Source organism: the organism of the source record quoted next, unplaced genomic scaffold, assembly GCF_019419815.1.
Source record: "Pyrus x bretschneideri cultivar Hongxiangsu unplaced genomic scaffold, Pyrus_bretschneideri_v1 Contig16, whole genome shotgun sequence".
Taxonomy (NCBI): domain Eukaryota; kingdom Viridiplantae; phylum Streptophyta; class Magnoliopsida; order Rosales; family Rosaceae; genus Pyrus; species Pyrus x bretschneideri.
Window position 1 is genome coordinate 5,431,304 of NW_025999457.1, and position 20,888 is coordinate 5,452,191.

The 20,888-nt window shown below is 38.4% G+C and overlaps 2 protein-coding genes across 8 annotated transcripts; both read left to right on the forward strand.

Moving 5' to 3' along the window:
* Positions 1-2,704: 2,704 nt before the first annotated feature.
* Positions 2,705-6,032, forward strand: LOC103957846. Of its 4 annotated transcripts, none has more exons than XM_048581051.1 (4): positions 2,705-2,882; positions 3,094-3,478; positions 4,237-4,396; positions 5,490-6,032. In XM_048581051.1, exons 2-4 carry the CDS (start codon positions 3,341-3,343, stop codon positions 5,675-5,677), a joined length of 486 nt encoding a protein of 161 aa, XP_048437008.1. In that variant the 5' UTR covers positions 2,705-2,882; positions 3,094-3,340; the 3' UTR covers positions 5,678-6,032. The 4 variants fall into 4 exon arrangements, with proteins under 4 accessions (XP_048437008.1, XP_009368348.1, XP_009368346.1 ...); XM_009370073.3 differs by having other exon boundaries at positions 3,198-3,478; XM_009370071.3 differs by having other exon boundaries at positions 2,706-2,882; positions 3,208-3,478.
* A 2,898-nt stretch (positions 6,033-8,930) lies between these two features.
* On the forward strand, positions 8,931-20,888 carry LOC103957845 (probable protein S-acyltransferase 23). 4 transcript variants are annotated; one of them, XM_009370069.3, is made up of 13 exons: positions 8,931-9,312; positions 9,557-9,697; positions 11,009-11,121; positions 11,364-11,443; positions 11,756-11,919; positions 12,434-12,572; positions 12,667-12,766; positions 18,474-18,531; positions 19,273-19,350; positions 19,479-19,577; positions 19,691-19,769; positions 19,858-20,006; positions 20,469-20,888. In XM_009370069.3, exons 1-13 carry the CDS (start codon positions 9,079-9,081, stop codon positions 20,619-20,621), a joined length of 1,587 nt encoding a protein of 528 aa, XP_009368344.1. In that variant the 5' UTR covers positions 8,931-9,078; the 3' UTR covers positions 20,622-20,888. The 4 variants fall into 4 exon arrangements, with proteins under 4 accessions (XP_009368344.1, XP_009368345.1, XP_009368343.1 ...); XM_009370068.3 differs by having other exon boundaries at positions 8,932-9,312; positions 20,465-20,888; XM_009370070.3 differs by lacking the exon at positions 19,273-19,350 and having other exon boundaries at positions 20,465-20,888.

Consider the following 20,888-nt stretch of genomic DNA (forward strand, 5'->3'; position numbering starts at 1 on the left):
ATTACATAGTCACCGGATTAAATAATCTGGTCCTACCTCTTTTATACGGCTTACACCCGCTTGGTTTTACGCTCCAAAAGCACCATATTATTTAGTTAGGTAGAAAGTGTTATGGACTGAATTGAGAGATTTTGTTTGGGTTTTTGGATTAATTAGTGATTGATATTTTGTTGTGAGGTAATTAAACTCAAAATTGGGAAAGATTTCATTTGGGCTTTTGAAGGAAATTAAAGGTGGTGATGAATCGATGATAGATTTGTAAATTAGGTTTTCTTGGGAAATATTTCAAATTGAGAAAGATGATAAGTTTTGCTGGGAATTGATAATAGGATTTGATAGAAAATGATAGGATTTGAAAATTATGAAAGATTTCATCTGGGCAATTTGATTGGGGAAAGATGAAGAAAGGAAGACAACGAGTTGGGTTTTTTTTTTCTTCCTCTCATCGGCACAACACCAAACATAGTATAAATAACTGCGGTTGTTATCTGATATTGCACCAAATGTCCACTAATTTAGTCAGTACTATCCGATGACTATTTATCCTATCCGACTGAAATAGTCAGTACAGTCCGAGTTGTCAAACGGTGCCTTATACACAAAATTAATCAGTACGCCATCATTTGATAAAGAGGTATTTGTTAGTTTCTCTCCGAACTTATATAGAGCTGCTAATTTCCTTGAACTTTAATTTTAGCCATTAGGCTCGTTACCCCTTTGAGAAGTTAAGAAGGATGCGAAGAAAGTTGTGAGAGAAGTTAAGCTAGCGACTTTTAACAATATGTATAAGCATCTAGATACCAAAGAATGAGAGTTGAATATCTATAAACCAGCTAAAGCAAGGGAAAAGAAAACAAGGGATCTAAACCAAGTGAGGTGCATCAAAGATGAGAATGGAGGAGTTCTTGCTATAGAGAATGCAGGCCAAAGACAGATGGAGAGGTTATTTTCATATTTTTTTTCAATGAAGGACATGAAATGAGTACTTTTTTGGGAGAGTTGAGTAACTCAAAAGAGTGTAGAAACTACTCTTTTTACTGGTTGAATTAGGAAGGAAGAAGTGGTTGTAGCTTTAAAAAAGATGAAGCATAAAAAAGCAGTGGGCCCATATGATATATCGATCGAAGTGTGGAAAGTCTTGAGAAAGACGGGTATGACATGGCTCACATACCCTTTCAATAGGATTTTGAAAACAAAGAAGATGCCAAATGAGTGGCGAAAGAATGAAGCTCTTGGAGAGAGTAATTGAGCATAGACTGAGGCAAGAGACATGGGTCTTGGACAACCAATTCGGGTTCATGCTAGGGTGCTTAACCATGGAGGCAATCTATCTCTTACAAAGATCGATGAAAGATATAGAGATATGAAAAAGGATTTGCATATGGTCTTTATAGATTTGGAAAAAGCGTATGATAGGATCCCAAGAGACATGCTTTGGAGGATTTTAGAGAAGAAAGGAGTACGAATAGCATATATCCAAACTATAAAGGATATGTATGATGGAACAATGACTGTCATAAGAGACATTCTTTGGAGGATTTTAGAGAAGAAAGAAGTATCAGTAGCATATATCCAAACTATAAAGGATATGTATGATGGACTAATGACTATCATAATAACTTATGAAGGACAAATCAAAAGCTTCCCCATAATTGTAGGGTTACATCAAGGCTCATCTTTAAGTCCTTACTTTTTTGCATTAGTAATGGATGAGTTAACAGGACATATTCAAGATGATATTCCTTAGTGTATGCTTTTCCCAGACGATATAGTGTTGATAGACAAAACTCAGGAAGGAGTAAATGCGAAGCTTAACCTTTGAAGAGAAGTGTTGGAATCTAAAGGTCTTCGCCTAAGTCGATCAGAGAGAGAGTATATGGAGTGCAAATTCAGTGCAAACGGAGGCTCAAATGAGTTAGGGGTGACGATTGGACACCAAGAAGTACGAAAGAGCGACCGTTTTCGCTACCTAGGATCTATCTTGCAAAAGAACAGAGAATTGGAATAGACTCTAAGAAAAGACTTGGAGTACTTGGATCTAACGGAGGACGTGACACATAACCGAGCGCAATGTTGTTCTAGAATTCATATAGCCGACCCCACTTAATGGGAAAATGCTTTGTTGTTGTTGTAGGCCCGTTACCCCTAAACTTTTAGAATCAGCCACTTTTCCCCTGGATTTTAACTTCAGCCAATTACCTCTTAAAATTCTATAAATAGTCAATTTCTCTCATAGCTTTACGTTTTAAAATTTTTCATATGTCTAATTTTCCCTTTTTTTTTTTTAGCCTTTATACAATTACCATGTGTTGTTGGCCTGACCAAAATTAATGAAAACTTAACTAACTATAAAACTTCAGGGAGGTAATTAGTTAAAGTTAGAGTTTAAGAAGAAAATTGGTGATTATAAAAGTTCACGAAGTTATTGATTAAAATTAAGAGAACGAAAAGCTCGTGGTACTGTTCACTTTAAAGAAAAACCATATTTTTAGACTAAAAAGTCAAACTTGGTAATATTCACTTTACCTTTATTTTATCCTTATCATTAAAACTATAAATTTTCAAATCCTTTATTTTTTTTTAAATTAAAATTCAAGAAGAAATTAACTTCCCTGTACAATTTCAGGAGTCAAATTGACAAATGTCCCTTGCTGGTAAAACCCCGAAAGAAAAAAAAAAAGACTCGGGAAACAAAACCCAGCAAACGAAATCCCCGCCCCCTTCCTCCCTCCCTTACTCCCCACGGCCCAACCCATCACCGTCAGAATCCATTGCTGCAGTCAAACCCCTCTCTCTCTCTCTCTCTCTCTCTCTCTCTCTCGAACTCCACCAGTCCGAAGGCTCAACCCTCCTTTCTCTATTCCAGCTTCGTCGCAAACCAGGTGACTATTCTCTCCGACTCCTTCTCTCTCTCTCTCTCTCTCTCTCTCTCTCTCTCTCTCTGTCCTTGTTTGATTTGTGATTCTTGTTCGGAAAACTGAAAAGAATTAGAAATAGAGTTGAAATTATGAATTATTGTTCTTATTTGCGGATTATTTTTTCCTCTCAATTTTTACATGTCGTTTTTTTTTTCTTGAATCATTTTCGACAAAGAAATGCGTAATTAGTAGTAAGATGGATGCATTTGGATTGGACCCATTGCAGTTGAGGACATGGTTTGTGGTTTTGTTTTGTCGTTTGCATTAGATGGATATTAGTGTTGTACAGGTAGCCGTGGCTTGGAAGTCTGTACCAGTGCAGTACAGCAACATATGGAATTAGGCTTCGAGTATCAGCCACTGCAAAGGTAGAAGTTTGGAGTCCACATCACAAAGTGAGGGACGTTAACGGCGCCACAGAAATGAAGGTCAGGGTGGTGTGTCGGAAAGTGTATGATTACATTCGTTATGATCTGAAAGAGATTGCATTTCCATCTTCGCTGCCGGACCCTCCTCATATCAAGAAGCGCCGTAAGCTCACCATGCATGAGTGGTTCTTGGTATGCCCCTTACATTCATTTCCATTACACATATAGATATAGGCTCTGTAGTTAATCATACTCACATCCAATTCGTTTAACTAACTCATGGATCGTTGAAGTAATTACAAGTACTGGATTGTTAAAATGCTTTTTGAAAATAAAATGGACAATTTACAGCATGTTTGGGAGTTCTTTTGACCTTTCAGATATCAGAAAACACATTTTTTAACAATTGTCTAAAATGGCGCTTCATGGAGAAGTACTATTGAGCTAATGGATAGGTGCTTTCCAGGAAACACTTGGATTATCACTGAAATCTACTTATACGCTTAATTGCTTATGATAAAAGTGCTACTGAGCAGAAGCGACCCATGTAGAAAGAGTCTAGTTTTAGTTTGTGTGTTTTAACTGTTTATCTAACATGGGGGTTGGGTGCATACCAGCCTCTTATTTGGTTAATCTAGCCATTTGATCTTTCTCTTGACCAATTCTGATATGAATTTTGATAATAAGGTCAATTGTTCAACCGTAGAATGCATTAAAATTTGAAGTTCTGAGTGTTAAAGTTGATTTTGTTCTGATGATTTGAGCTATTAATAATATTTGGCTATTGCTTTTCTTTTCGTCTAGGTTCAGATATAGTTTGTCTTGTTTTCACTGAGTATGAACTATGTTTTCTTGCTTAGGATATGTTAAAGCTTATTAGAACATTTATGCGTGTGGTGTTAACATGAAGGATGGTAATTTATAATTTTATACCTTGTATTGGCTGTCAGGTGTTGAAGGAGGCTTCTAGGCTTTATGCCGCCAGCTGGGTGCGGGATGTTGGTCCTGAACTGCGACCTAATGATTATAAGAATAAAGAGAGTGAAGATGGAGCTGGTGGAGCACAGAGAACGGCTAAAGAGAAAGAACCCTCAACCTTAGAGGATCTTGGTAAGTAATGTCTACATTATGCTGCCACATCAATCAGTGTGACCATTTTAACAGTAACTTAGTGGAACGCCTGCTTGTTCTATGTGATGTATGCATGCATATGACTACGAAGATAATGACTGATGCCCTATAGATCTTTGCTTTTTGTTCTTTGATTTGGTTTGCATTAGTGTCCTGCAATGTTCTTACTTAGGAAGTTGGCATAAATAATCATTGAATCATGCAACTTGATCATTCGATCCCATCAAATATTTTACATGCATCAATTCTGCTTCAAGTACAGTAGGTTAACTTTTTAATAGTTGTTTGCATATCCAAACAGCTTCAAAAAAAAAAAAAAAAAAAAATATCATCTACATATGCTTCTTTTGAAAGTGGTTCAACTTTATGATTGTAAAGGGAAGATGAAGTAAACCTGTACGAGTAACAAATATAGAAAGGAAGATTTGCGGACACTTTTTTGTAAGGCAGTTGTTCCTGACTGGTTTTTGTGTGTGGGTTCACTTTAATCTGTCGACTGCCTATGTCTCTAAACTTCTGAATAGAATTTGGGTTATGATTCTGTAACTTTTACCACTCTGTGATAAAAACACATAGTCCTCTCTCTCTCTCTCTTGCCTGTGTCGTTTTCTTTTTCTGTCGTAATAAGCTTTTTTCATCTCATCGGCTCCTTCTCTAACAACATAAACAACAAAAGAATACCTGTAAAGGGAGGATGAAGTAAACCAGTATAAGTAACAAATATAGAAAGGAAGATTTGCAGACACTTTTTTGCAAGGCAGTTCGTTCTGGCTGGTTTTTGTGTTTGGGTGCTCTTTCATCTGTTGATTGCCTGTGTATAGAATTTGGGTTATGATTCTGTAACTTTTACCAATCTGTTGTGATAAAAACACATAGGCCTCTCTCTCTCTCTCTTGTCTGTGTCGTTTTCTTTTTCTGTCGTAATAAGCTTTTTTCATTTCATCCTCCCCTTCTCTAACAACATAAACAACAAAAGAGTACTTGTTTTTAGTTAAATCTTTATGCTTTTCAGCTATAACGGTTTGAGATCTGATTATGTTTAATGCTTTTCTCTGGAAATAAAAACAAATAGCTGTGGCTGCAAGAGGAGGAATGGAGACATTAAAGCCTGCTCTGCAGCGGGTGTACATGACAAGAGCGTCTGCATATAGAGATGCTCTTCAAAGTTTTATACATGGGTACCAAGAAGGCATCCAGCAGGTCATGGAGAGAAAGGCAAAAGATTCTAAATCTGAACAAGAAAGTGATAAATCTGCGTAACATCTCTTGTTACTCTTCATAGTTGTTGCTGCACCTACTGACACCCCTTCTCTCGAAGTCATGGGGTCATTTTGCCGAGTTCCTTCGACATGTTTCTCCCAAGCACCCTAGTATAGTGTACTTGTTATCTGTGTCGACTACAAGTTCTTGAGCTCTACTTTTAGCTCTGGTTTAAGAACACCTGCCATGGTTTTTCATTCAAGTATTCAAGAACTCGAAAGAAAATTTAAGAAATGTAAATATAATGTAGATTTGCACTATTTTTTCTCTTTTGGGACTGATATAAATCTGCTTTATTGAAGTGATGAATTTTTACCTTGTCACTAGTGGTAATAAATTTTTACTTTTAGTTTTATTATTTTCTTGAAAATCAAGTAATCTGCTTTAATTTTTTAATTTTTAATTTTTTTTTATTTTATGGAAGTAATCTGCTTTATTGTCTGTAACATACATTTAGTCTTTGGAAGGTTTGTACTTTTTTTAATTTTCCAAATGAACAATTACATGTGTCATACATACATTTACTCTTTGGAAGGTTTGTACTTTTTTTAATTTTCCAAATGAACAATTACATGTCATGACACATGAATGCCTGGCGTGAAGGATATCTTACATGATGTATGAGTTGACTGTGGCATGGTGTCTGATGCTTTAGCTTTCACCTGTGGGTCTAAACAGAAAAACTGCCCGAATCAGATAGAATTGGCCAGCTTGGTTTGGTTTTCAAATAAAACTAATTCAACAAATTCCCACGATTCTTTGAAGACGATTATATTTTTATGAGTTGTATCATACTATGACGGTGTTATTATCTGAGCATTTTTCAATAAAAATTCAAAAGATGTTTGTTTGTTTTTTTTTTTTTTTTTGACTAATAGATAGTGTAGTGGATTAAATTGTTAAATATTTGGGGAGGAGGATCAATGGAATGCCTGTATCAAGGTGCATAGACATAATTGTTTTTCACTACTACGACATGGCGCTATAATGATCCAGGCCGTTGAAATTTGATCCAACGGCTACAATTATTATAACTTTTAGAAGGTCTCCTATTTGTAGCTGTTGGATCAAATTTCAACGGCCTAGATCATTTGATCCTTAGACTCAGGATCATTAGATTCGGAGATGATCTGGGACCATCTCTTTTATAAAGAAAAGATCTAGAATAAAAAAAATATTATGATGGAGATAGCCGTCATCATGACGCATTGTGATGGATTTTTGCAACCAAAACCTCTGTCAGCAGTAGTTACTACAGAAGCAGAGGAAGTAGAGTTCCGCAATTCACTTGAGAGCAAGTCCATCGGGGACTTTTAGGCTGGCACCTAGCACCATTTTTGGCCCGGCACCCAGCCAATCCCCTCTAGCCCATTTGGATAGGACGACACCCAGCCCAATCTGGTCTCCAAGCCAACCTAGAATGGACTGAGCTATGGGACGGCCTACTTGATGTCATGTTGACGCCAACGTGACGTCCCAAGCCAGTTTAAATTTTTTTTGCGCCAGGTGCGTGTGAAACACGCTCGCGTGACCACGCGTCCTGACAAGAAAATGTGGGGGTGGCCCACTAGTGCAGGCGCACTTAGGGATCTGATGGGGGAGGCCACACGTTTATTTCTGGGCTGTTGGATTTCCAACGGCTAGTTTTTTGGACTGTTGGATTCCCAACGGTCAAAAGGCACAACAGTCATAATTATGACCGCTGGCCACGTGTCAACGTATAGACTGTTGGATTTGAATCTTTTTCAAATCCAACGGTCCAAATTAATTAACTAAATTAAAATTTATAAAAAATTAATTAAAAATTGTTAACAAATACAGAAAATTTTGAATTTTTTTATTTATTTTTCTATAAATACCTAACCCTTATCTTCTACTTTACACCACATTTCAATATTTTCAACACTTTCTACCAAAGCTTTCATATAATTTTTGAGAGAAAAAAATGACTACATGGAAGCTTATCGAAGATGTTACGTTGTGTGAATGCTGGGTTCACATTACTCATGACCCAATTACGGGTAATGAGAGGGATAAGCGAGAAATGTGGAGTAAAATTACGAAAGCGTTTTGCGATGTACATGGAAAAGACGCCAGAAGTAGTCAAGGTCGTTGGAAAAAACTCAACGCATCCTTTACTTGTTGGAAAAACGCTATCTCTCATGCTTCCGGTAATCTGCGTAGTGGGACAAGTTTAGTGGATCAGGTGACAATATTTTTATTTATTTATATGTATTCCACTGCATTAATATTTTAATTTATTTGTTTGTGTTACACCCGCATTTTATAATATTGTCTTATCCCACATTTATAGACAATACAAGCACAACCATTCTACAATGCGAAGAACCACAACAAATCATTCAGCCAATGGGAATGTTGACAAATTGTCAAAGATTGCCCCAGATACAGAATTGTGGCAACCTGTCCAAAAGTTGTCATGCACGGCATGGGTTTACACAGTTCACTAGAAGCAGACACGGCCGAACAGGAAGAAGACACAACTGCATAGGAAGAAGACACATTTGAAGAAGTGCCGATGACCCTAGGCGACTAGTTGGTCCCGAAGGCCTAAAGGTAAGAAGGCGGCAAAGAAAAAAGGGAGTTTTTCCAAAAATGACTACACAAAATATATGGACGGACTTGCGCGCCAAGGTGAACTGAACACGGCGAGGGAAACGGCTAGAGATGAGGAAAACGCTACTGCTATGGCAGCAATATTAGCAGCTACTGAGAGACGTGATGCAGCGGCTGAGAGACAAAGAGAAATAGTTAATTGAGAAAACGAGATGATTAAGAAGCACTTAATCGAGAAAACGAGATGCTTAGAGAGAAATGATAGCTCAAGTAGATTGTGACACTATGAATAAGCCTCTAGTAGGATTGTCTCTGAATTCAAAATATTTTTGGACATCGGAAAAAAGAGACGTGGTGCGAATGAGGCGTGCAAGAGACGCGGAAACAAGTCGAGGGGGTTCTAGCTACACAAATCCTAGCAACGAAGATCCTAGCACCACATATCCTAGCTCTACAAACTTTGTATAATTTCTTATTTTTAGTACTTTATTTAATTTCATCTTAATTTTCAGTACTTTATGTAATTTCATCTTTATTTAATCCTATCCGAAATTAAAACTATTTTTTATTTATTATTTTATAAAAAATTTAATAATATTTTATGGGCTGGGTGCTAGCTCATTTTGTAGGATGAAGATCATTTGTGCCAGCGTATTTTTTAGACTTTGTTTCAGCGTATTTTTTAGATGTGGAGATGTATTTGGAGTATTACTATTCGTCTATCACTGTTCACTTGCCCTGAGAAACCCTATCATCTGAAATCCTCAATCCCTCCTCCGTTACAGTGATTGATTGCCCTCCCTTTCGTTGTTTGCTCTGCAGCGATGGCTTCTTCAGAGATAGAGGTGGTGTCATCGGAACCAAATACCCAGAAAAACCCTGCGGAGGTGTCCGTGCTCGACGTCTTCTCTGCTTCTGCTTATGGTGATTTTCAGAAACTAAGAAAGTTCGTCGAGCAAGATGGTGCCTCTCTCTCCAAGCCAGACGTCCATGGCTACTACGCCCTCCATTGGGCTGCTCTCAATAACTTCCCCGATATCGCTCACTACATAATTCAGGTATCTATGCCCTAAAACCTTTCTCTTTCTGTGAATTAGCTTGTTTTCTTTGCTGGGTTTGTGAGGAAAGTTGAATTTTGCAGTGGGTTTGTGTGGAAATGTTGAAATTTTGCAGTGGGTTTGGTTACTGGTGATGAACCATAGTCTGTTTTTATTTTATCCCATTTTTGGTATTGGACTGCTGTATTCTTTAGTGAGGTTGGCTTGATCTGTATTAATATACTTGTTATTGATGTGGTCAAAGCATGGCTGCGATGTCAATGCGACTGACAATGTACAGCGGACAGCATTGCATTGGGCAGCTGTGCAGGGTGCAATTGCGGCGGCGGATGTGCTCTTGCAGAATGGAGCTAGGGTTGAGGCAGCTGATGTACATGGCTACCGGGTAATTGTCTCATTTCCTCTCTTTTTATTTTTATTTTTTCATTTTCCTTAATTTTCTTGGTTGAGTTTGTCTATTTTGAAATAGAAACTGTTATATTAGGCTGAACCAGGTATATCATTAAGGATTAGGATTCCTTGATGCATACATTTCTTGTGAAACAAATGATGAAGACCCATGGTCCCTGGATAATCGGCTTCCTTCCTTGCTTCTGCAATTTCATCCAACTCCACAATTAGACCACCTCAACAATCTCAGTGCCTACCCCCTTAATGCCCGCCAAATAATCTGGTACTGGACTACCCACCAGTCATTTGCACCAAATACTCCACAACTTTTTCTTCTGTTCATCTGAAATGATACATCTTTTCCCATACCGCATGTGTCTCTCTCTACTGCAAAGGATCTCTAATTAGGGTTCTCTGAGACTTCTAGGGCGGTCCAAACCCCCATATCACCCAGTTCTTGCAAAAGGAATTATAGAAGCTCCATTGGGGGGGGGGAGATTAGAGAGAATTGAGGAAGAGGCTTAGAAGAAAATGCCTTGGGAAGGATGCTCATCCTGTCATACCTATTTTGGTTCTCTGTGTATCATTCTTTACACTTTTGACTTGGGACCCATTTCTTTAAAAGTAGTTCCCCAAAGTCTTGCCCTGCTCTTGTATATCTGTTTTGTGGGACATGTATGTTCTATTCATGTTCCTAATTTTTTCAGTTCTTGTATCTATGTTTATGTTTTACTGGTGTTCTTTTCTCTTACAAAACTGTTAGCTTTGAGTTCATTGAGACTCCACCATTTTATTGGTGGAGATGAAGAACTGAAAGTGGAGATGTGGCGTGGATGAGAGCTGGATGAGATTCCAGAAGCAAGGGAGCGTGTTATTCATGGGTCACATGTAGTTTTCATTAGTTTTACTTAAATTAAGTATTCAACTGCCAAATCCAACGACTAAAAGTGAAGCCCAGTTTTTAACACTAGTTGCATATGTAACATACGTTAATGAGATGAAGTACATGTGTACAAATTTTCTTTGGTGTGGTGACTTGCAGATAATCAGTTTTTGGCACTGCAGGTTGACTGCGATGTGTTGGCATACTTTGTTGCAATGTTCTCAATACGTAGCATTATTTCTTTTATAAAGCGATTATTATATTTATAATCATATTATTGTTTGGAAGATTTATATTTAGTATGAATTTAATTTTGATGGGGTGAGGTATACTTTAAAACTAGTTGTGAGTCCTATATTTTCATGCATGCAAAGGATGTTATTGCTACTAGTTTTTTCTTGTCACTTGTTTAATTTACTGCAGGCAGTTCACGTTGCTGCTCAATATGGGCAAACATCTTTTTTGAATCACATTGTCGCAATATATCATGCTGATTTTGATGCCCCTGATAATGAGGGGAGGAGTCCTCTTCATTGGTATGTTGAAAGGCTATACTATGGCATATTGACGTGGTTTATGTTTACATAGATATTCTGTGACATTGACATCGTGCTTTTTTAATTTCTCCATGACAACATGGGCTGTCATGAATTAAATCTATTATTCTGTGGTTTAAATTATTCTGTTCTGTGTAGCAGTCTTACGTATCTGGTAACATGAAATATTTGTTTTGAGACTGTCTACAGGAGAATTAATCAATTATTATATTTTCAACCAGGGCCGCAGATAAAGATTTTGCAGATACAGTTAGATTGCTTCTGTTTAGAGATGCATGCCAAGGGAGACAAGATAAAGAAGGTAAATGTGCACTATTCACCTAAATATGTTGTGTTCTGGTTATTTTAGTAGTACAATTAAATTTCTACATCAGCTGTTTATGTAATGTGTCAAAACTGGCTTGAGTAGAAGAGAGTGATTAGACATGTTTCGTGACGGGTGTCAAATAATGCAATACACAACACATCGACGGCTATGATCATGAATTTGCTACCTTAGGATACCTGTAAAAAAATGATTTTCTTTTATATCGAACAATATTACTTTCAATCATGCTAATTCTTCTTTGTGGTTCTCTGCTTCTGGTCTGATTTGAGTATACTATGGTATTAGGTTGTACCCCTTTGCACTGGGCTGCTTTAAATGGGAACGTGGAGGTTTGCACTGTGCTTGTCTATGCTGGCTCTAAGAAGGAATTAACGGTGAAAGACAATGCTGGTTTTACTCCTGTTCAGATTGCATCTGATAAAGGTCATCAGCGTGTCGCTCTCTTCCTTGTACGTAAATTTATATTTATAGCACTACTGATAGCTTTCTGATCACCAAATCTAACGAGACTTGAAAAGCAGATATGGGAATATGAGGTTCAGTTTGGGAGGAGTTTTTGATATCGGACATGTTTGCAATGGTTGCATAACTCGTAGATTCATCTCATAGATTTTGACATTTGTTATTATTCACAGTTTCTTTTCTTTGTTGAGAATTTAGTGTAATGTATAGTACATATATAAGGTAAACAAATTGGTTACTGGTTCTCATGTACTTTCCATAACTTACATGCATCCCCAAACATGAATTTGTTTTCTCTTTTCTGGAATAATTGCAGGAGTTTGTAAACATATATGTCATATGAATCCTTATGTATATTTTCTTCCCATGAGAAAAGTAATTTTAAGTGATGTGTCCCCTGTGGATGGGAAAATTGTATTCTACAACATTTGGTTAACAATTAATAGGTATATTTAAAATATAACCATGTTAGAAACAAGAGTTTATTTGTATCTTGTGCAGGCTAACCAGCAGCGGGCTCATAGAAACTGCTGGAGAGACAAATTTTGCATTGGGAAGATGGCGGATGTTGGTTACGCACCTGTTTTGTTGTGTATAATAGTCTTTCAGACAGTTCTCTTTATGAACTCAGTCCTCGCAGGTAGTAAAGCCTGTTCCAGTTTTCCTTAAGATTTCAGATAGATTGAGTTCCCTTGCTAATTATTCCTTACTGACTTCATACTTACTCATGTTAGCTCCTCATCTGACAAAGGTTACTGCTGCTGTCGGTCTCTGGGGATGGGCTGCCATTTCATTAGCAGTGGGTTCCTTGATTATGTTCTACAGGTGCAGCAGGTAATTCTTTCCTGGAATCCATAATTCAAAGTAAATTCAAATTTTATGTTTTGTCTTCTCCAGTTCTCTGAAATGGGTATGTTTTTAATTAGTTTCAATAAGAAAATTTGAATGTGCGTTGATACTTGAACTTCTAATTTACACAATTTAATAGTCATTTAGCACTAAATGTTGGTTTCCAGAGCCACCAGATAATCCCACCCAGTCCTTTTTTGGAGGAACCTAATACATCTGAAACATTGCCAAGAGATTACCAGCCTGGCAAATTTATGCTTTAATAGTAGATGTGCTTTATATATATATATATATATATATATCACAAATCTTCTGTTTAGTAATGAATTATCTGAACAATTATCTGCCACATTTATGTTGAATAAACCCGCACACTGGACCTTGTTCTTTGATGTAACCAACGGCAATAGACTAAACTAACAAATATAGAAAACTTAGAAACATACAAGAATTATACTGGTTCGGCAGAACTTATGCCTACGTCCAGTTGTGATTTCCCTAGGTAGAGAAATCACTGCTTCTTTGATTAATAATAGAGATTACAGAACTTATGCAAACCCTAGAACTAATCTCAAACCTCTCTGCTGTTTGGCTGTTTTCTCTCTGCTGAAAATCAGCCTTGCCGCACCCTATTTATAGATATAGGGTTGGCTTACATGTCCTTTACAGATTATAATTCCTATTCTAAGTGGAATAGGAAATTAGACTTCCTTTCCAATTCCAAATAGACTTCTAGGTTTCTAATCTAAATTGAAATAAGGAAACAAAGATTCTTTCCTAGCCCTTTTAGGAGAAGAATTGGTGCACCCTTTTCCCTAAAACAATCCTAAACAGAAAAGGACACAAATTGACGAGCCAAAAAACTAACAATCTCCACCTTGGTGAGTCAAACCAAGTCTTGATCGTTTGCACCTCAGAGTATCTTTGAACCTTCTTGAAGTAACTCTGGAAAACTTCAAGAGTCTTCACCTTGGCAACCTCCTTCTTGCCTCATTGCACCTCAGGTGAGGAGGTGCTCCACTTTAATCAATCAACGAGATCGATCAAGTTCAAACAATGCTTGAACTTCTTGGCCGACACTATCTTTGTAAGGAAATCTGCGGCATTGTCATCCGTATGAACCTTTTCAATCCAAATTTCCTTAGACTCCACCCAATCTCTGATTCTGTGATACCTTGCTTCAATGTGCTTTGATCTTCCAGAAAAAACCTGATTCTTTGCCAAGTGAATGGCACTTTGACTATCACACTTAAGCTTCACACAATCTTGAGTGATTCCCATTTGACTTACCAAGCCACTAAGCCAAATTGCTTCCTTTCCAGCTTCGGCCAATGCAATATACTCTGCCTCTGTGGTCGATAAAGCTGTAATTGGTTGCAGTAGTGCCCTCCAACTGATTGGTCCTCCTGCGCATGTAAACACATAACCAGAAGTTGACCTTCTCTTGTCCAAGTCCCCTGCATAATCGGCATCCACATATCCTAGCACCCCTGCATTTTCCTTTTGCTTCTCAAACATAATCCTTTGTCGCCAAGAACCCTTCAAATAACGCAAAATCCACTTGACTACATCCCAATGTTGCTTTCCTGGATTTGCCATGTATCTGGAAACGACACTGATTGCTTGAGCTATGTCAGGACGTGTGCATACCATTGCATACATGAGGCAGCCCACGGCATTAGCATAAGGCACCTTCTTCATTTCTTGTTGCTCTTCCTCGGACGTAGGACACTGTTGTCCACTTAACCTGAAGTGAGCTGCCAAAGGAGTCGAGACTACCTTTGCTTCTTGCATGTTGAACTTCTCAAGAACCTTCTGAATATACTTGGCTTGTGATATCCAAATCCTTCCAGCGGTCCTATCTCTCTGAATTTCCATGCCAAGGATCTTCTGTGCGGCACCTAGATCCTTCATGTCGAACTCCTCGCTCAACATCCTTTTCAAGTCTTGAATTCTAGACTTGTCTTGACAAGCAATTAACATGTCATCCACATATAGCAATAGCAATATGATCATCCCATCTTGGAACACATGATAGTACACACAACAGTCATACAAACACCTTCTAAAATTAATTTTCAGCATGAATGAATCAAACCTCTTGTACCACTGTCTTGGAGACTGTTTGAGGCCATACAGGGACTTCCTTAGCTGACATACTAGGTTTTCTTTCCCATATTCAACAAACCCTTCTGGTTGAGCCATGAATATCGTCTCCTCTAAATCCCCATGAAGAAACGCTGTCTTCACATCCATCTGCTCAATCTCCATGTCATGCTGAGCTGCCATTGCTAAAAGCAATCGGATAGAAGTATGCTTGACTACAGGTGAAAAGATCTCATCATAATCCACCCCTTCCTTTTGTGAGTACCCCTTAGCCACGAGCCTTGCTTTGAATCTCACGGCATCTTGTTCATGTAGTCCTTCCTTTTTCCTAAATACCCACTTGCATCCAACTAGCTTTCTGTCTTTGGGTTTAGGAACCAACTCCCAAACAGAGTTCTTGTAAAGAGACTCCATTTCCTCTGTCATAGCACTTATCCAACTATCTCGCTCACCACTTGCTATAGCTTCTCGATAAGTAGTCGGATCTCCTTGACTAATGTTAAGAGCATAATTAACTTCGTTTTGGTCAAACCCAAACCTGTCAAGTTTCTTCTTGTTCCGCTTAGGTTTGTCCAGTGCTATGCATCTTTGGAATGCAGGTGGATTGTTGGGTGGAGTTTGACTCCTTTGGGATATCTGGCGGATTGGAGTACTTTCAATCTGTCCTGTTTCTTGCTCCACCTGATTCCTAACTGGTGAATGATGCTGATGCTCTTCTTCTTCCTCAAAACCATCAGATTCGGCCTCTTGCTCAATTTGCTCCACCTGAGCTTCTTCTTCATCTGAACTGATTAACGGAATCTTTGTTGCTTCAATTCCAGCATCATCCCTCTTCTCCCTACTGCTCTCGACTTTATTCAGAGGCATGGTTGTCTCATCAAAGACAACATCTCGACTGACAACCTTTTTCCGGTTGTTGAAATCCCAAAGCTTGAAACCCTTCGCTCCTTTCTCAAAACCTAGGAATATGCAATGTATAGACTTCGGTTTGAGCTTGGACCTTTCATCACTTGGAATATGTGCATACGCACTACAGCCGAACACCCTGAGCTTGGAATAATCCACCGGCTTCTCAGACCATACCTCTTCTGCACTCTTAAAACCGAGAACTGTAGATGGTGATCTGTTAATCAAATAACTTGCATGATTAACAGCCTCTGCCCAAAAACTATCAGGCAATCCTGCATGAAATCGCATGCACCTTTCTCTCTCCATGAGAGTTCGGTTCATCCTCTCAGCAGCTCCATTTTGTTGGGGATTCTTCTTTACTGTGAAGTGCCTTATGATGCCTTCCTGCTTGCAGTAATCGGTGAACTCCTTACTTGTATATTCACCTCCATTGTCACTTCTCAGATACTTGATCTTTCTTCCAGTTTGATTCTCGGTTTCTGTTTTCCATTCCTTGAACTTTGCAAAAACCTCGGATTTCTGCTTCATGAAATAAATCCAAACCTTCCTAGAAAAATCATCCATGAAAGTAACAAAATACCTGGCTCCACCATTTGATTTAGTTGGAGCAGGACCCCAGACATCTGAGTGAATATAGCTGAGTTGCTCCTTACTTCGGCTATCTGCACTGCTACTTGCGAATGATACCTTTCTTTGCTTCCCAAGAACACAGTATTCACAAAAGTCCAGTTTGCAAGCTGACACGCCTTCCAACAGGCCTTGCTTGTGTAATTCTTGCAATCCCTTCTGGCTTATGTGCCCGAGCCTATGATGCCATAGTTCAGTCTTGTCTTCTATACTTTGATTTACAGAAACAGCTGCTCCCCCGACTATAGTGGTCCCAATTAACTTATACAACTTATTGGGTTGTAGGTCACCCCGCATTACCACTAGCGATCCTTTGGTTACCCTGAGTCTTCCTTTTTTAGACTTGTACCCATAACCGGCCTCATCTAAAGTACCCAAGGAAATCAAATTCTTTCTTAGTCTAGGGACATACCTGACGTTCCCCAAAGCTCGTATCATCCCATCGAACATTCTGATTCGAACAGTGCCGATTCCTCTTACAGGACATGAAGAATCATCCCCCATTAAGACTTCCCCGCTGCTGACTTCTTTGTAAGTATCGAACCATTCTTTTACTGCACACATATGAAACGTGCATCCAGTATCCAAAATCCAATTGAAAGCCTTGGAGCCCAATGTTACCGAAAGAAGTTCCCCGTCACTCTCATGTTCGGTGACTGCACTAGCGGAACCTGAGCTTCCTTCCATCTTGGCTGTCTTTTCTTTCCAAATCTTGCAGTTCCTCTTCCAATGATCGGCTGAACCACATTCGAAGCAACCTTCCTTCTTTTCCTTTTTCTTCTTGGATTTTGACCGACCTCTGTTGCCAGTTTTCTCTTCCCTTGTCTTTTCCCGCCCCCTCTCCTTGCCTTTGGCATAAAGGCCTTGAGAGCTTTCAGTTATATCATCTAGTTTAGCATATGACTGAAGAGCTTGAATTACGTCTTCAAGCTTCAAGGACTCTTTTCCAAACATTAGAGTTGTTCGAAAGTGCTTGAAAGACGAAGGTAGAGACCTTAGCAGGATGATAGCCATATCATCATCTTTTTAAGTTTCTTCGACTTTCTGAAGATTAGCTATGCAATTCTGGAACCTGCATACGTGATCTTCAATATCACCTCCTTCTTCTAGTCGAAGCCCGAATAGTTCATCCTTTAGAAAAAGTTTATTGGACACGGTTTTGCCCATATAAACATTCTCCAATTTTTCCCACGCTTCCTGGGCAGACATCTTTTCGGTGATGTGTGACCGAACTGATCTTGTGAGATGGATCTCGATGGAACTCTTGGCCTTCTTGAGAACCTTATTCCATGCTGCTTCTGTCATGCTTTCCGGCTTCTTACCATCAAGTGCATCATCCAAATCCTGCTGTATCAGTACGTTCTTCATCATCCTTTGCCAGTCCGTGAAGTCATCCTTGCCGTCAAAGGGTTTTAACGCAGGTCCTTGATCCGCATTCATCTTCCCTTTTAACATCGTAGAACACCTTGATCCTAGCTCTTGATACCAATTGTTGAATAAACCCGCACACTGGACCTTGTTCTTTGATGTAACCAACGGCAATAGACTAAACTAACAAATATAGAAAACTTAGAAACATACAAGAATTATACTGGTTCGGCAGAACTTATGCCTACGTCCAGTTGTGATTTCCCTAGGTAGAGAAATCACCGCTTCTTTGATTAATAATAGAGATTACAGAACTTATGCAAACCCTAGAACTAATCTCAAACCTCTCTGCTGTTTGGCTGTTTTCTCTCTGCTGAAAATCAGCCTTGCCGCACCCTATTTATAGATATAGGGTTGGCTTACATGTCCTTTACAGATTATAATTCCTATTCTAAGTGGAATAGGAAATTAGACTTCCTTTCCAATTCCAAATAGACTTCTAGGTTTCTAATCTAAATTGAAATAAGGAAACAAAGATTCTTTCCTAGCCCTTTTAGGAGAAGAATTGGTGCACCCTTTTCCCTAAAACAATCCTAAACAGAAAAGGACACAAATTGACGAGCCAAAAAACTAACAATTTACTACCGTGATGTCGTTAAACAATTACCACATTTGCTTGTAGTAAAGATCCAGGTTACATCAAAGGAGCAGGGGATTTCAGCAGTCCTATAAATACAGAGGTATGCAATGTTTCTGTTTAGTCTTTATCATCTATGTTCAAAATAAGTAGTCTTCTGATGACTAACCCTAACAATTTCTATTTATTCATTTATTTTCTTTTCTGAAGCCATCAGTTTCTCTAAAACAGAAGGTGGTAGGCATGAAACTTACTTCGAACTCATTTAGGTTGATAGTTTGAATCTCATCTGATGCAAAAATGTTAGGTGTATCTTTAGTGACAGCGTCACATATGCATAAGTAAAAAAATCGTGTATCACAAGATTTGGAAGAAACGGAACTGAGAGAGGTCCAAAATCAAGGAATTGTCATGTAAAGAAAACTCTAATCCTTCCCATCAAAATTTTGAATGATCCTTGTTTTTGTTTCCAACTACAGCACTGAAAGCTAAGCTATTGATCTGCAACTACAGAAGACTTTCACCTTCTTCCCCAAACTCAAAGATCAATTATTCTGATAGAACAAAAGAACCCTTGATTTTGGAATAATGCAAGACAAGTCAGTCTCCCTCAGCAATATTTATGCGACTAGGCAATAAATGACCCATATAATGCAATTGAAAAATAATGATGTCACAAGACATGCTCGAGTTTTTAAACCTACATATTCGGCGTGCATATGTCGTAAAAACAATTTTACTACTCTGTATGTGGCAGTGTTCAGAAATGCAGCTCCAGATGGGGCTTTGCTGACTTATATACTAGTGTAACTGAGCTTGCTAATAGGGCACCAACATTTTTCAGGATCCTTTGTTGAATATTGCTTTAAACAATTCCTCTGTATGGATGGGAAATTGGTCTCAACTTTGCCCCACTTGCAAGGTTAACTTGATGTCCTATTTTCAAAGAGGATATTAAATATAATAATATATTTGGATATTTCTTTATGGTTCACATGATTATTGTATATTTGATTAATGTCATGTTTTTCTGACGTTCTTTTGTTTCAGATAATTAGACCTGTTCGCTCTAAACACTGCCCCACATGTAACCGATGCGTAGAACAGTTCGACCATCATTGTCCATGGATATCTAATTGTGATGGAAAGGTAAGTAGTGCTAACTTCTTATCATAGTCCAACTCAGTATAACTATGTTAATGGATTCTTGAGGTCACATTTGTTTCCACCAGCTCCACTGTCTCTTAATTTGTTTCTTGCAGAGAAACAAGCGGGATTTCTTTATATTTATCTGGTTAAGATCTTTGACGTCACTCATTTCTACTGCTGTTGCAGTTCAAAGTATGTGGGTAGCAGACATTATGAACTTTGTGTTGAACTATTTGTTTCATTTTTTTACTAGATGACAGCTGTCTTTTCATGATGACAGGGATTTGGAGTGCATTGCCGGGATTGCAAACAGAAGAAACATGGATTCGCCGTGTGGTAGTTCAATATCCTAGTATTGTTGCTTTTCTGTTTGTGGACATAATCATTTTGATATATGCTACAACCCTAACGACGGCACAGGCAACTCAGGTAATTGACGGAACCCTTACTACATAATGTTAGCTTAAGTTAGCAAAAGACAAAACATGTGTTCCTCCAAAAATGTGAAAACTACATCTTCTGAGGTGGGAATCATACTCTCGAAATGGATTAACTAGCATTCTGTTGCATTCAAGGATTAGCCAGCTCATACGGTCTTTAATTTGGAAGACAATTTATTTTTTGTTTACCTCCTTTTTCTTCTTTCTTGAGATTTTTCCTTTTGCGGCGGTATAAATATCGATTGAAGAACCCATTAAGTTATGGGAAAAGAATGTGGGAGCAGATAGCATTTGATAAGAAAGTTATGCCCCTTTTGGCATCCTGTTGAGAATACTAGCAAGAGAAACGAAAATGGCTACTAAGACTATGTACTTACAGTAATTGCCTTTTAAACTCATCTAAGTTAGTGAGACTATACTGATTATGTTGTTTCATTTCTGAAACTGATAGCTCGAAATATCACCACCAATGAATTGGCAAATGCTAATCGTTATGGGTATCTTCGCGGTCCAGATGGGCGGTTCCAAAACCCGTATAACCATGGGTGCAGGAAAAATTGTTCTGATTTTCTCATTCAGGGCCACACAGATGATGATGAAATAGCCTGGTCTCCATTGCTGCAGGTTGCCAGTTAGTACTCAGAACGTTATTCGGTCCTCTCCATTGTTCCAGGCTACGGATGACGCTTGGTGTTCCACCTGTATTTGCTTGTACTTTATCCCACCATATCTAGGTTACCCAATTCGTATACATAATTCCCGGTCATTTACTACTACAAACTCCATTTTCAGTTAGCCACCACATGTACACAATTGAAACAACAAAATGCAAAAGAAATGAAAGCTTTTTATCTTGCGATTGTCCTCTGCA

Bases quoted from the DNA above. Each gene is read 5' to 3' on its own strand.
- LOC103957846 (XM_048581051.1), top strand. From the start codon at position 3,341: ATGAAGGTCAGGGTGGTGTGTCGGAAAGTGTATGATTACATTCGTTAT. The intron at 3,479-4,236 runs GTATGCCCCTTA...ATTGGCTGTCAG, and splicing joins CCATGCATGAGTGGTTCTTG to GTGTTGAAGGAGGCTTCTAG. The intron at 4,397-5,489 runs GTAAGTAATGTC...AAAAACAAATAG, and splicing joins CTCAACCTTAGAGGATCTTG to CTGTGGCTGCAAGAGGAGGA.
- LOC103957845 (XM_009370068.3), top strand. From the start codon at position 9,079: ATGGCTTCTTCAGAGATAGAGGTGGTGTCATCGGAACCAAATACCCAG. The intron at 9,313-9,556 runs GTATCTATGCCC...ATGTGGTCAAAG, and splicing joins TCGCTCACTACATAATTCAG to CATGGCTGCGATGTCAATGC. The intron at 12,767-18,473 runs GTAATTCTTTCC...ATTTGCTTGTAG, and splicing joins ATGTTCTACAGGTGCAGCAG to TAAAGATCCAGGTTACATCA.